Consider the following 12,954-nt stretch of genomic DNA (forward strand, 5'->3'; position numbering starts at 1 on the left):
TTTTTGATTTTGCTAAACAGAAGTTGAATTTTTGAAGTTTTTTGCTTTTTTTCTCTGCGTTTGCGTTTGCATTTAATTTGATTTATTATTTTGTGTGCTCTGTCTCGCTTTGCTTACTAATTTATTTAATTTGTAAATGTGAAGGCAGCTTTGTTTATTGATTTCCGTTTGTATTTTCATCATTTGAAATCATAAAAAATGTAGAATTTTTGTGGATAATTTTGGTTTTTGTTTTTGCTTGTTTTTGTTTTGGGTTTTACTTTTGAATTTTGCTATTTCACTGATTTGGTGTCTGTTTCATCTTTGTATTGTAGAGTCTTGTATTATTATTGCTTGGATTGATGGTTGTTATTGATCGGATATTGATGTTGTTGTTGTTGTTGTTGTTGTTATGGTCTTTGTTGTTGTTGTTATTGTAGTTGTTGTTGGCTATACTCATTCTGTCTATGTCGAAGACGACTGTCTGGTGTTTTGGCCCTGTTTGAGCTGAAGTTTTGACTGGTAAATACTTCAAAATCTATTTTAAATTGAAGAAAACTATATGGAACATAAGATACTCTTATGGAATGTTTGAAAATCGTTGCTCAAGGACCAAAAATATTCCCAAACAGAAGTCGATTAAGTTGTTGGCTTGTAACTGCTTTGCTGTTGTCTATATATTTATGCTATATATATATTTTCCCATTGGACTGCTGGCTTTGTTCAATTAAAAAATATACTCAACACAAAAATGCGATTCGAAAACAAAATGCAAAATGAAAATGGTTCTTGGTTTTTTTTTTTGCTCAGTATTTCGTTTTTGGTCTTAAGGTTTTAGATTCGTTTTTTTTTTGCTTGCTTTTAAGAAAGTTTGTACAAGAGAATGCCTATTTGTCGATTGTCAAAACGAAACAAAAAAATACATTGTACACTCCGGGGCACAAATGTATGTTTGTTTGCTTGCTGTTTTTGTTTTTTCTTTTTTTTGTTTTTTGTTTTTGTTTTTCTTCTATGCAGTTGATTACACATTTAACTAAGAGCTAGCGCACATTTACCACATCGGTCAGCTGGCTGGCATATATATATATATATATGTATATATATATATATATTCTATATAGTGTTTTGTATGGTACTATCAAAAAACGTGGCTTAATTTGGTGTTTGATTTCCCCCCTAGAAGCTGTAGTAGTGGGCGGCCAGCGGTGGCCAGGCGAACGCTGGATTCGTGGCCAACGGTGGCTCCTATAACTGCTCCGAATGGTCAATCTGATCAATCTGATCGATCTGCTCGGCCTTGATCTTCTGGGCCAGCTTTTCGTGCAGTATGCTGGATGTGTGTCCGACGATGTCCGCTCCCGTTCCCGTTCCCGTTCCCATTCCTGTGTCCGTGTCCGTTTCGCACTTGATGTGACTGCTGCTGCTGCTGCCATTGAGATCCATGATTTTGTGGTTTTGGTGTTGGCCATTGCCACTTTCGCCGCTCTTCAAGCTGCTGGCGTCCGTTTCGGAGTCATCCCGCGATGTCATCCTGCTGCTCCGGCCGTTTCCATTGGCCTGACCATTGCCACCACCACTGCCACTTTTGTTCTTGTTGTGCGCCAGATCGCTGTTGTTGTTGTTGATATGGCTACTGCCGCTGGAGTGGTGATGCAGATGGTGGTGTGCCTGCGGGTGTGGGTGTTGCTGCTGCTCCTCGTCGCTGCTGGCATTGCTGTCGGCACTCAGCCGTTCCCGCTTGATGTCCGCATAGTTGCCCAGCGGACTGCCCGACCGCTTAACACTTTCCCCGCTGGCACTCGAACAGGTGGCGGCATAGTCATTATTCCGATGATTGGTAAACGGCAAGGGGGTCTTCTTCACCAGCAACTGATCGAGCAGGGCATGGCCATTGCCATTGCTACTGCCATTGCCCGTTGAGCCAGTGCCACTGCCACTGCCATTGCCCTCGTTCGACTGCAGCGTCTTGCGGATGATGCCGTCGTACATGTTCTCCGCCATCTCCAGGGCACTCTTCATCTGGCCATGGTGACCGCCCGAGATGGGGGCATTGCGCATGACCTCCGTAAGGCGGCTGAAGTCCAGGCCATAGGCATTCGAGGCGGCATTCGGCTGGGGCCAGAACATGTTGGGCGGAAACTGCGACAACTGCTGGGCGGCGCCGGCCTCGTACAGCGGCAGCTTCAGGCCATTGGGCGGGGCAACGGCCGCTGCTGCTGCTGCTGCTGCCGCCGCCGCTGCGGCCGCCTGACTGTTCTGGTTCTTTAGGGCATTGCTCAGCTTGGAGCCGCCATGGGGACCGGCCTTCAGCTTGTCCAGCTGCAGCTTGTTGGCCGGCCCCGTCAGACCCACCAGATCGGGCTGCGGCTTGGGCTCGCGCTTGCGCGGACGCATCAGGTGCCGCTCTTTGACCTTGTACTCCAGCGTGGAGTGCGGTACGCCGTAGTAGCTGCCCGCCCGATGCACCGACATTTCGCCACGCTGCACGGCCTTGACCGCCTCCACCAGACTGTCGCGGTCGTAGTTGCGGTACTTGCCCCTCTTCGGGCGCGTTCCCTTGCCCGCCGCCAGAGCAGCTGCCTCCTGGGCGCTCAACTGCTGCTGCTGCTGGTGGCTGAGATGATGGTGGCCCGGGTGGTGCTGCTGCGACAGCAGATTGGGTGAGGCCCCGAAGCGGGAGGTGTCGGTGCCGCCTATGATCTTGGCCACCGAAATGCTGGGCTTCTTGTAGCCCAGCGATGAGGAGGAGGAGCCGCCGACGCCGCCAGCACCGTTGTTGCTGCTGCAATCGCTGGCATTGCCGTTTCGGAGGCCATCCTGGCCACTCTGCTCCTTGATCTGCCGCTGGATATTGCTGGCCATCATTATCTGGATGCTCGACGAGGTGGAGCCGCCGGAGTAGCCGGCTTGGGCCACGGCGGCTGCCAGCATGGGCGAGGCGGAGTGGGGACTGCGATTGCTGCCGTTGCGGTGACTGTTGCTGCTGCTGCTGCTGCTGCTGTGGTTGTTGCTGTTGCCGATGCTCAGGCTGAGGCTATTGTTGTTGTTGTTGTTATTGTTGTTGTTGTTGTTGTTGTTGTTCAGCGGATGATGGTGCTGGTGGCCACCCAGTGGCCCGACCGGCGACAGGCTGCTGCTGCTGGCCGGACCACTGACCTTGAAGGACGGTATCTTCAGTATGGGATCCTCGCTGGCATCGTTGGCATCCAGCGAGGAGTTCGTTTCCGGAGTCTCCGATTTGGGCAGGCGATGTCGATAGGCGGCCGCAACATGATGTTGCTGCTGTTGATGGTGATGTTGCTGCTGCTGCTGATGCTGCTGGTGTTGCTGTTGCAGCAGCAATGAGGCATTGCCATTGCTGCCCTCCTGACTGGCGGACAGTAGATTGAGCACACCCTCGTTCATCATCCCGCCACTGTTGGCCACCAGCAGACCCTTGATCAGATCGCCCACCGTCTGCGTTTCATCCAGCTTGGGCATTGCTCCGATTCCGGCAGCCAGCATCAGAGTGTGCAGCAGGACATTGGCGTCCAGCGGTATGGAGGGCAGTCCGCCGGCATTTCCACTGGCGCTGCCCACATGGCGACCCATTTTCGGCGATCCCCGGTCCAGATCCTCGCCCAGATCGCTGCCATTGTGCTCGGAGAGGTGGCTCAGCTTGCGCAGTTGCGAATATGCCGGCGCCGGAGTCGAGGCATTGCTGTCCACCTCCGCCTCGCCATCATCGTTGGAGTCCTCGGGCTCCTCGGCATCGTTATCAGCATCGCCATCGCCATCGGCATCCGGCTCCTGGTCAAGGTCGTGCTGCATCTTGAACAGCCGGTTGACCAGAATGGAGCGCGGCACATGGTGCTGGCTGGCCGCCTTCCGCGGCCCCAGTTTGTTGGCCACCACGTCCTGCAGCGCCCGGTTCAGGTCCTCCTCGCTGTACGCCCTCCTTCCCGACGGCGTGGGCGTGGCACAGGCTCTGCAAGAGATTGGACAAATTTGAAAGGTAAATTTGGGTGAATTTTAAATCCAGTTCTTAGAACATACAAGTGGTTTTAAATTTTTTAAGCAGCAGGAAAAAAAACAAGTAAAAAGTAGTTTGCCTGCTATTAATTTTTATTAAATAAAAATCGTATATATATTTATTTTTATTTTTTTTGTATAGAAAAATTAGTAACTAAATTTATAAAAGACGATTAGTTTTTGTTAAGGCAATACAATAAACAGTAGTACATATTTTAGTACATTCTGACCAAAACAAAATGAACTTAAACCATTTATGATTGTTATATTGTGAGCTTATACACGACATATTTTAGTTTACAGCCAGTCAGGTGTTGCGATAAGATACGATTTCTGTGACTTGTCTTTTGGGATTTTCCTTTAATGTACGATGAAGGGTCTTTCGGCACATAGCCGCCCAATCTCACCCGCTAAAAAGTCAGCAAGTCAATCAACTTTTATCTCCCGGCAATTTTTGTCAGTGGGTTCAGGCTTCAAGGGTAATATTTTTTGGCAGCACCATCAAAGAACTTGACAGCCACTTCCCTTTTTGGCTTAGTAGAAAGCACTCCTTTTTTTCGGGTACTCACACACACACAATCACACCAAGACACACACACACACACACACACACACACTCTCACCCAAAACACAGGGACACTCGAGAGGACTGACAATGAGTGCTTCTTAAATGTCTGCAGCAGGCAGCGAGGAAAAGACGAGACTGGTGTCAAAGGCAAAGCCAAGGATGCTATACAATATTTTCTTTTTTATTTTTTTTTACCCATTTTGGTGGCCATTTTTTTGGGGAAAAGACAAAAGATGCCAAGTCAGGGGAGTCTGGTGAGTTTGGGACCAAATATGGTTTTGAAGTTCATTAGACGAATCACGAAAAAAAAAGAAAGCCGAAAAGAGACATTTCGCAGAGAAGAAAAGAAAAGCATAAACATTTTTCACTTAATGCCAGCACGAGCGTGAGTCCAAGCGCATTTCCTTCTACTCCCACTTAAACATCAGGAAGAGGCAACTTTTGTTTTCCGACAATAACAACGGAGTTACACTGCCGAAAACATAAAATATTCATAAAAATATTTATTTAAAAATGTAACTCAAAATTTACCCTTAATCAAACGTACCTTATATACACTTTTTGAAATGAACTTAAAATTTTCATAGCACCCTTGACTGAAATATAAATATATTATGTCTTTATTTTAATACTTTAATGGTAACTAAAATGTTTTACATTGTTATATAAAGCGTAAAAAGAGCTTAAAACAAAAATGAAAATTCTAAATTTGAATTAGCTTTTGCTAAAAATACATTATATAAATATGGTTGGACATAGATTTGGCAAGAGGATTGGATTGAACCGTCTAATTGCAAAAACTAAAATGAAGAGTCCATTTTGTATGAATTGAATACCGTATGAAAATTCATTCCCTAAAATTTTTTTTAATGCTTTTTATAAAGTTAATTTTAACTGACTATTTTATAGAATTTCAAATATATTTGGCTTTTAGGCTTATTATTGAAAAAAATAGAATACCAAGAAAATCAAAGTGTTTATTTGTTGACTTTTATTAAAAATCCCTTCCAGATGCTATAATTTTTTTTTGCATGTGCTGAAACTGCACGAAATATTTCTTTTCTTTATGCGCAACCAGAAACGAGACGAGCTCGAGACCCTTTCTTTTTTTCGTGGGCGGCTGGGGACATTGCACCGGCGAAGAAGGGGGCGTGGCAGGGTGGTAGGGTGGCCAAGGGAGGTCGGGCAAAACGCACAGCTTCTTTGGCGCCCTTCGCTGAGGGCTGTGGCACAACAGGAGGCGGCCCTGGCAAAAGTTGATGGCAAAGTCATAGCAACTTTTTTCTTTTTTTTTTATTTCGCCACCCCTTCCTCCCTGCCCTACGTCCATTTGTTTGGGAGTCCTTGCGCGTCTGGAAAATGTCTGAAAATTGTGCAGACAACACACAAAAAAAAGAGAAAAAAAAAAAAGAAATGCAGGCTAAAGGAAGAACAAGAAAAAGAGCCAAGCGAAAGCGGCAGCAGGTGGCAGTGAATGTTAAACTGTATGATAGCTGAGATGGTTTGTTTTTGTGGTGGGGTGGGGGGTGAAAGGGGGAGGGTCAGAGGCGGGTAAAAAAGGGGCGGCAAGTGACCGTAAGTGGATTGGGCTATGGGCGGTGGCATCATCATTAATGGCGACAGTTTTTCGCATTTTTGCTCATTTTGCATATACAAAATAATTTCCCAAAAAAAGGAGAGGCGGAAAAAAAATTTTTTTTTTGCATAATTGCGCAAAGCTGGAAAAGTGGGGCGTGGGATTCCCCCAACGCAAAGGATGGCTCGCGCGAAAAATAAATGAAAAATGTCATTTCAATGTCGTTGGGATTTTTTCGTTGGTGTCGTTTACCTTTTGGCTGCACTTCAATTGCAATTTGCCATTGCAACAGCAGTCGACGTCGCTGCCGCAGTTGTTGTACAACATGCATGCATTTGTTGTCGCCCTTTGTTGTTTTTGCCATTGCACACGCATGTGGAGAGCATTCATTTGCACCCAAAAAAAGCAAAAATAAGGAGAAAAAAAAATGCGAACCTCAAACCCTATTTTTCCTTCTTTTTGCCTCTTTTTCCGTTGGCGTTGCAATTTTTCTGACATTTTGTTTTAATTTGTGGCAGCGCCAGCAAAAGGGTTGATTTTTTTTATTCGCCAGGGTGTGTGTGTGTGTGTGTGTGTGTGTGTGTGTGTGCTGTTTTTTATTTCCCATTTCTTTTTTTTTGTTGTTGTTGTAATTTTGACGCAACTGTAATGCATTTCTTTCGCTGTTGTTGTTATGCGCATATTGCATTTTTGTCGGTTCATCCCACACCTTTTGTTTGCGTTTGGTCATACGTACATACGTTAACATAAAAATTCCCCATCTCCTTCTCCATAAATGTTTTTTCGGTTTATTCGGAACGAGACGATTTTTCTTTTATTTTAGCTTTAACAACAATTATATTTGGCTAGGTAATTGTGCAAACACGTTAATTGAGGTGTGATTCCAAGGCAAAGGTTAAGTCCATTGTCAGGTGAAATTAAGGTGGAATATAAATGTCATTTTTAATTGCAATTACATAACTATATAATTGCAATAAATGAACGGTTATACCTTCATATTACTGCTAAGGAGCTTTTTAATCTTGCATAGAATAGATAATTAAAAAAATGTTTGGAAAGTTCCGGAATAAATGTTTTTAAATTCTATTAAAGTTGTTGCAGCCATTGATATTGTCAATCAAAAGACTTAAAAATAAAATCACAAATATTGTTTTTGGTTTCACCCACCCATTTAATTTTAGACTTTTGGTAAAACAAAACAATTATATTAGTGACGAAAATAAGTAAAACAAACCTTGTACACGTTGGTGCTTTCATTGGAATATTAAGTAACCTAGTTTCAGTTAATAAATGATTCAAGAAAATTTTTATTTTTATTGAAAATATCTTCAGGCTTTAACCCAATTTTCTTGTATTTTCTGGAAGTTCCCCTTTTATTACGAAGCCTTTTATAAATATTTTTGATTTTATTTTTTGTGTCTTTCAATTTGGTTGCGTGCTTGGTGGCTGCTAAATATGCCGGGGGGGGAAGTCGAAGAGGGAAGAAGCCTGGTTGGCATTTCTCTGGAGGAATGGAATGTGGGGGTTAACGGTTAAGGGGGAAGGGGAGGGGTTAAGGTTTGGCAAAGGGGCGGAGGAGCGGGACTGTGAGGGGCGGCAGGAAGCCGCTGCCGCTAGCACCGACGTTCGCACAATGCCGTCAACTGTCCCCCGTTCCAAGCTTACATTTTTTTTTGTGTGCATGAACGTTTGTGTGTGTGTGTGTGTGTGTGTGTGTGTGTGTTGACAACGTCGAATGCAATTTTGTTAAAAATGCATTAAGTGCATGTGTGTGAGTGTGGGTATGAATGCAATTGCATGTTTGTTTTTGTTGCCAATGCAGTCCGACCCACAGCGCCTACACTTGATGCGTGCGCAGCGAACCCGCCACCCCCTGATGCACCCCCTATTTTCACCCTCCTCCCTCCACACACACACTTGTGCATACATCAACCCATACAAAAGCCCAACCTCTCACACACACACATTCATTGCTGTTGCATTTTTTCGGAAGATATGCACTCATTTTTTTCGACGTTGCTGCCGACGTTGACGTCACTGCAGCTGCATTTTTGTATGCACTTACTTTATTTTTGTTTCTATCTCGCTCATTCGTTCACGCATATAACGGCAATCAGGATGGTTTCAAAAAAGGCACAAAAAATGGTCTAAAGGACCTTGTTATACCCTGTTTTTTTAACCCAAAACAATTAGCCACTCAAACTTAATATTGTTATATTGTCCATTTGTATAAAGCTGTCCACCAAAATCTAATAATCAGAGCAAAGCCTAAGCCAGTAAGCATATTTCATTAAATTTGGGTTCTATCTTTTCTTATTGTATTTAACAGATTTTAATATTACATAATTTGATCTAAAGGATTTAATTTTATTTAATATTTGTTTCAACCAAAATACTTTTACAATTCCATACACTTCCATACTTTATATCCATTCTGTCTTCATTCTATGGTTTTCGTTTTAAATAAGTTGGAAATTAAAGACAAAAATGGCAATACAATCTTGCGGCTAAATTAAACGGCTTCAAAATTGTGCAAGCCCAAATCGAGCAACCATCCAACACTCATTGAAATGACAAAAATATGGAAAAAATAAGTAAATGAGAGTAGTGAAGGGAAAAGAGCTGGGAAAATAAAATAATGAAACCGAGGGGGATCCATGAAACCGTTAAAAAATTGCTGCCCTGCAACAATAACAATCGCAATGGCCAGTGCACGCATTAACCTCTTCTTGTTGTTGCTGTTCTTGTTTTACCTTATATATTTCGTTCATTTTTTGTACTTTTCGTTGTTGTTGTTGTTAAATGTATTTTTTGGGGCCAAACGCAGTCGACTGCGCTGCCGACGTCGACGTCGTCGTCACTCTTTGCCTGTTATTACGTTCGCAATCTCTCTCTCTTTTTTTTCGGTGTCGGTGTGTGCGTGGGGAGAATTTTTCGTAAACGAAAAATAATGAATATATACCCAGCGACAATCCCCCGCATACCGCCCCACAGCCCCCAACCCCACCTTACCCTTAACCCGCCGAAAGTGCATAGAAAAAAGTAGCAAAGAAGAAAGACCAAAAATACGAAAAAACACTGACACTGATACACGGGGAGAAAAACAAAGCAAAGCTTGGTATAAATTCTTAAAAAAAAAAAAATAAAAAAGCTTTTATTAAAGGCTTCTAGTTTTTTACTAATATTAAATGTTTATTGAATTATATTTGATTCAAATTTATAATACAAAATTCATGTTTTTTTGAAGTTAGTTTATAATATTGCATTTAAGTTATGTATATGTTCAGATTTAAATAAAAGTAAAATTTGAAATGATTAATTTAAAAGTGTTTTAACTGACAATTTTAGGAATTCGCAAAAGCTAATTGTTCTTAATTAAAAAATGTAATTTCTTAAAAATCTTATTTCTCAGTGCACACACACACATTGAGAAAGTAAAACGCAGCTTGCAAAAAAAAAGCGATCGATATGATGCACTCATTTTTGTCTGCTGCGCTGGGCGACGTCAACGTCGCTGCTTCAGCTGCTGCTGCTACGAGGAGCGATGCCGTCTCATCATCCTCAGCATCAGCAGCCTGAAAAAAATCTGTAATAATAAACGCTTGACGAAAAAAAAACTCCAAAAATTGCAGCGTCAGTAGCTTTTGTGCTTCAAGTGGTTTGATGGTCTGAGTGGGTGGCTGTGGGGGTGTGAGTTTGGGTCGCGGTCATCTGGTTGGCCCCCATTGATAAACACTCTGGTCGATCATAGTTTAATGCCTTCATCACAATCCCAGGAAAAACAGTCAAACTCCTATATATATTGGCTAATTTTATAAAAAGGGCCTACATTTAAAGACACATTTAGTCCATACACAAAGGAATCTTTGCAATTAAACGTAAGTAAATTAGCTTTAAATTTAACTCGTATACACCCATACCTAGTCAAGTTATTTTGTAAATAAATTAATATCCAGAGTAATTTATTAGAATTAATTTAATTAACTACTCATAAAAGCCAAAAACGAATTAATTTTAAGCTATAATTCAACTTCACTTAGATCCAATTAAATAAATAATTATTTTGAAACAAAATAATCCTCCAGAAAAATTAATCAAAATTCACTAATATTTATTCATGAAATCAAATACTCATAAAAACCAAACACGAAATAATTTTAGGCTAACACTATAATTAATGAATTTCGCATGGATGTTTATCAAATTGCGAATAAATCTTAAACATCCCAAAATATCAATGGCTCATAAAAAAAGAGACTTTTGTCGGAAAGTAATTAAAACTCTGTTGTTTCTTGCTCGAAAACGTCTTCCGTCTGGATTTTCTTCGTTTCATAGCGGTTTTCCTTTCCTTGCTTATATCTGACTTGCCATGTCCCTATCGCTCCTTTTTTCCCACTTCCTCTAACCCCCTTATGTATTCATGGTTTTTTGTACATTTTTTTGACACATCCTTCTTGCTTTTTTTTGTGTGTGACAATTAAAATAGGTGTACGAGATGGTGCATGGCGACGGTGGCGGCTGCTAACAAACACTTGGCCATGCTTTAGACAATAGACAAGGACTCGTGCTTTGCGGCTCAAGTGGCAGCCGGCATCGTTGCCACAGTCGCCGGTGCATCAGCCAAGGAGCATTCGCAAAAAAAAAAGGAGAAGAAAGAACCAAACCAGAACCAGAAGCAGAACCAAACCGCAAACAACGAAAAAATCCCACCGAAAAAAGTAATGACAAAAATTGTTAGGAAGTGCTGCGAAATTATGCACACGCTGTGTCGTCTGAAGTGCACACCTACACACACACCTACACCTATGCCCAAAGTAATAATAAAAGGTGCTGCTGAACATTTTAGAGTAATTAAAAAAAATAGCAGCCAACAAAAAATAAAACAAGAAGAAATTAACAAAAAGTAAATTGAAAAAAGATTGCGGAGCTGCTGAAGGAGTTAAGATGCAGCCACACAAAACGGAGTACATAAATCCAGTATTCTTTATTTCTGCTTACGTTTATAATCTTTTCCTTTTTTTATGTTTTTTTTTTTTTTTTTTTTTTTTTTTGGGAGATTTCATGTAAATTTATGCAGCCCACCTGCCTAACGCTGGTAATTAAGCGTGGCTGCAACGGGGCGTATGTGCAATTTTCGGCATCGTTTCATAAACCACACACACTCAGTCGCATGGGCAGTGGTATAATTGCACAATTTTTACATAGGCGCACAACAATCAAGCTTTAGCTGCCACAGCATCAGCATTTGCGGCGATGTTAAAGTGTGTGTGTGTGGGAGTAGGAGTGGTTATATGGGTATGGGAGTGTGGCTGCCCCGTTAAGTATGCTACAGTAAGTGCAGTGTCAGAGGCGGCGGGCCAGCGCCCAAAGTGCAATTATCTCATGTATTGTCTGGCACACGATTCGGTGTTTTTTCCGGTTTTTTTCGGTTAACATTATACTCTATAAATATTTTTGGCTATTCGGGTTTTGACTGATGTAAATTAATTGGGGTAAGTCGTAGGCTTGGAATTCAATATGTAAAACAGCACATTTTGTATAACTAGAGAAGGTGAAAGTTAATTTAGTTATTACACAAAAATTGTGTTTGTTTTTATTTTGTAAAATATTTTAGAATTTAATTATAATTACAAATAACACGACTTGGTAAAGATGTAAGAAAAATTCAGATGTTGCCCTTAGTATAGTTTTTTTTTATATTAAACATTTAAAATATGGATTTAGAAAGAATCAAGGTAAGCTAAAAATTAAAAACATCACCGTTAATATATTAAATAGTTATATATCCTTGACAAACATTTGATTTTTAGCCTTGATGAGTTAGGTAATACCAAAATTAATAAGGCCCAAGAAAAGAGCATTTGGTTATTCGATTCCCACCCGAAATATGGCTTAATTTCCACCTTTTTTCCTCTCATTCTGTTTTACATGAAATCCCTTTTTTTATGTATTGTGCTGGGGGTTTTTTTAAATTTTTTTTCGGCGTTTGCGCAGATTGCCAGATTTATATTGAATACATGCTTATACATAGCTATTTATGTGCTGCAACTTCCCCGCCCTCGAAGGTATGGAAGGTATCCCCAATTCGGCACTCACCTGACGGACTTCACATCGCCGCTAATCGATGAGTTCGGCGATGGCTTGCTGCTAAGATCGAGCGGTGCATCGGCACTGGGACTGGGTGTATCTTTGAGTGCGGGACTGATTGCGGCTGCAGATACTTCTGAGGTAGTTGGCGTTACCGAACTAGCGATCTGTTGCTGTTGCTGCTGTTGTTGCTGCTGCTGTTGCTGGCTAGCCAGCGAGTTGATCAGATTGAAGTCGGCCAGCAGTGAGAATTGCGCCAGCTGGGCGGCCATTGAGTCCATCGATGTCATTTTGGCTGCTCGCTGGGTCAGCAGTTTGTACAGTTCGAGGGAATTGGCGGAAGTTGCCGCTGTGGGTGTTGCTGATGCTCTTGCAGCAGCAATGTGGCGAGCCCTATTGCCACTGCTATTGTTGTTGCTGTTGTTGTTGGTACTGCTGCTGTTGCTGCTGTGGTGGGGCAGTGATGCGCTCGAGTTGCTGTCACTGTCGTGCTGCTGGGCAAAAGTTTAAGGTTAATAGGAGTTCAGGGAACTCGCGAATAATTTGCACTTAATGTTATAAAAAACCCTAGATGCTTAAAGGCAAAGTTTAGATTATAAATCAAAAAGATAATAAGTAATTTAATAATAATATTTGAACGGAGAGCAGTCTTAAAAAATTGTGAAAATAATAATTTCTTTGTTAAATTTCGAAAACTGAAAAGTGTAAGGATAGAATTGGGTAATTAAAATAT

The 12,954-nt window shown here is 41.8% G+C and overlaps 1 protein-coding gene across 1 annotated transcript in view; it reads right to left on the minus strand.

Annotated features, from left to right (window-relative positions):
• Positions 1-1,095: 1,095 nt before the first annotated feature.
• Positions 1,096-12,954, minus strand: part of LOC128265342 (mushroom body large-type Kenyon cell-specific protein 1) — a 66,158-nt gene continuing 54,299 nt past the window's right edge. Inside the window, exons 5-6 of the mRNA XM_053001290.1 lie at positions 12,231-12,712; positions 1,096-3,946 (exon numbers count right to left, since the gene is read on the minus strand). Coding sequence (XP_052857250.1) covers positions 1,225-3,946; positions 12,231-12,712 — 3,204 coding nt within the window. The 3' untranslated portion in view covers positions 1,096-1,224. The remainder of the gene's footprint in view (positions 3,947-12,230; positions 12,713-12,954) is intronic.

This window comes from Drosophila gunungcola, chromosome 3R, assembly GCF_025200985.1.
Source record: "Drosophila gunungcola strain Sukarami chromosome 3R, Dgunungcola_SK_2, whole genome shotgun sequence".
Taxonomy (NCBI): Eukaryota; Metazoa; Arthropoda; class Insecta; order Diptera; family Drosophilidae; genus Drosophila; species Drosophila gunungcola.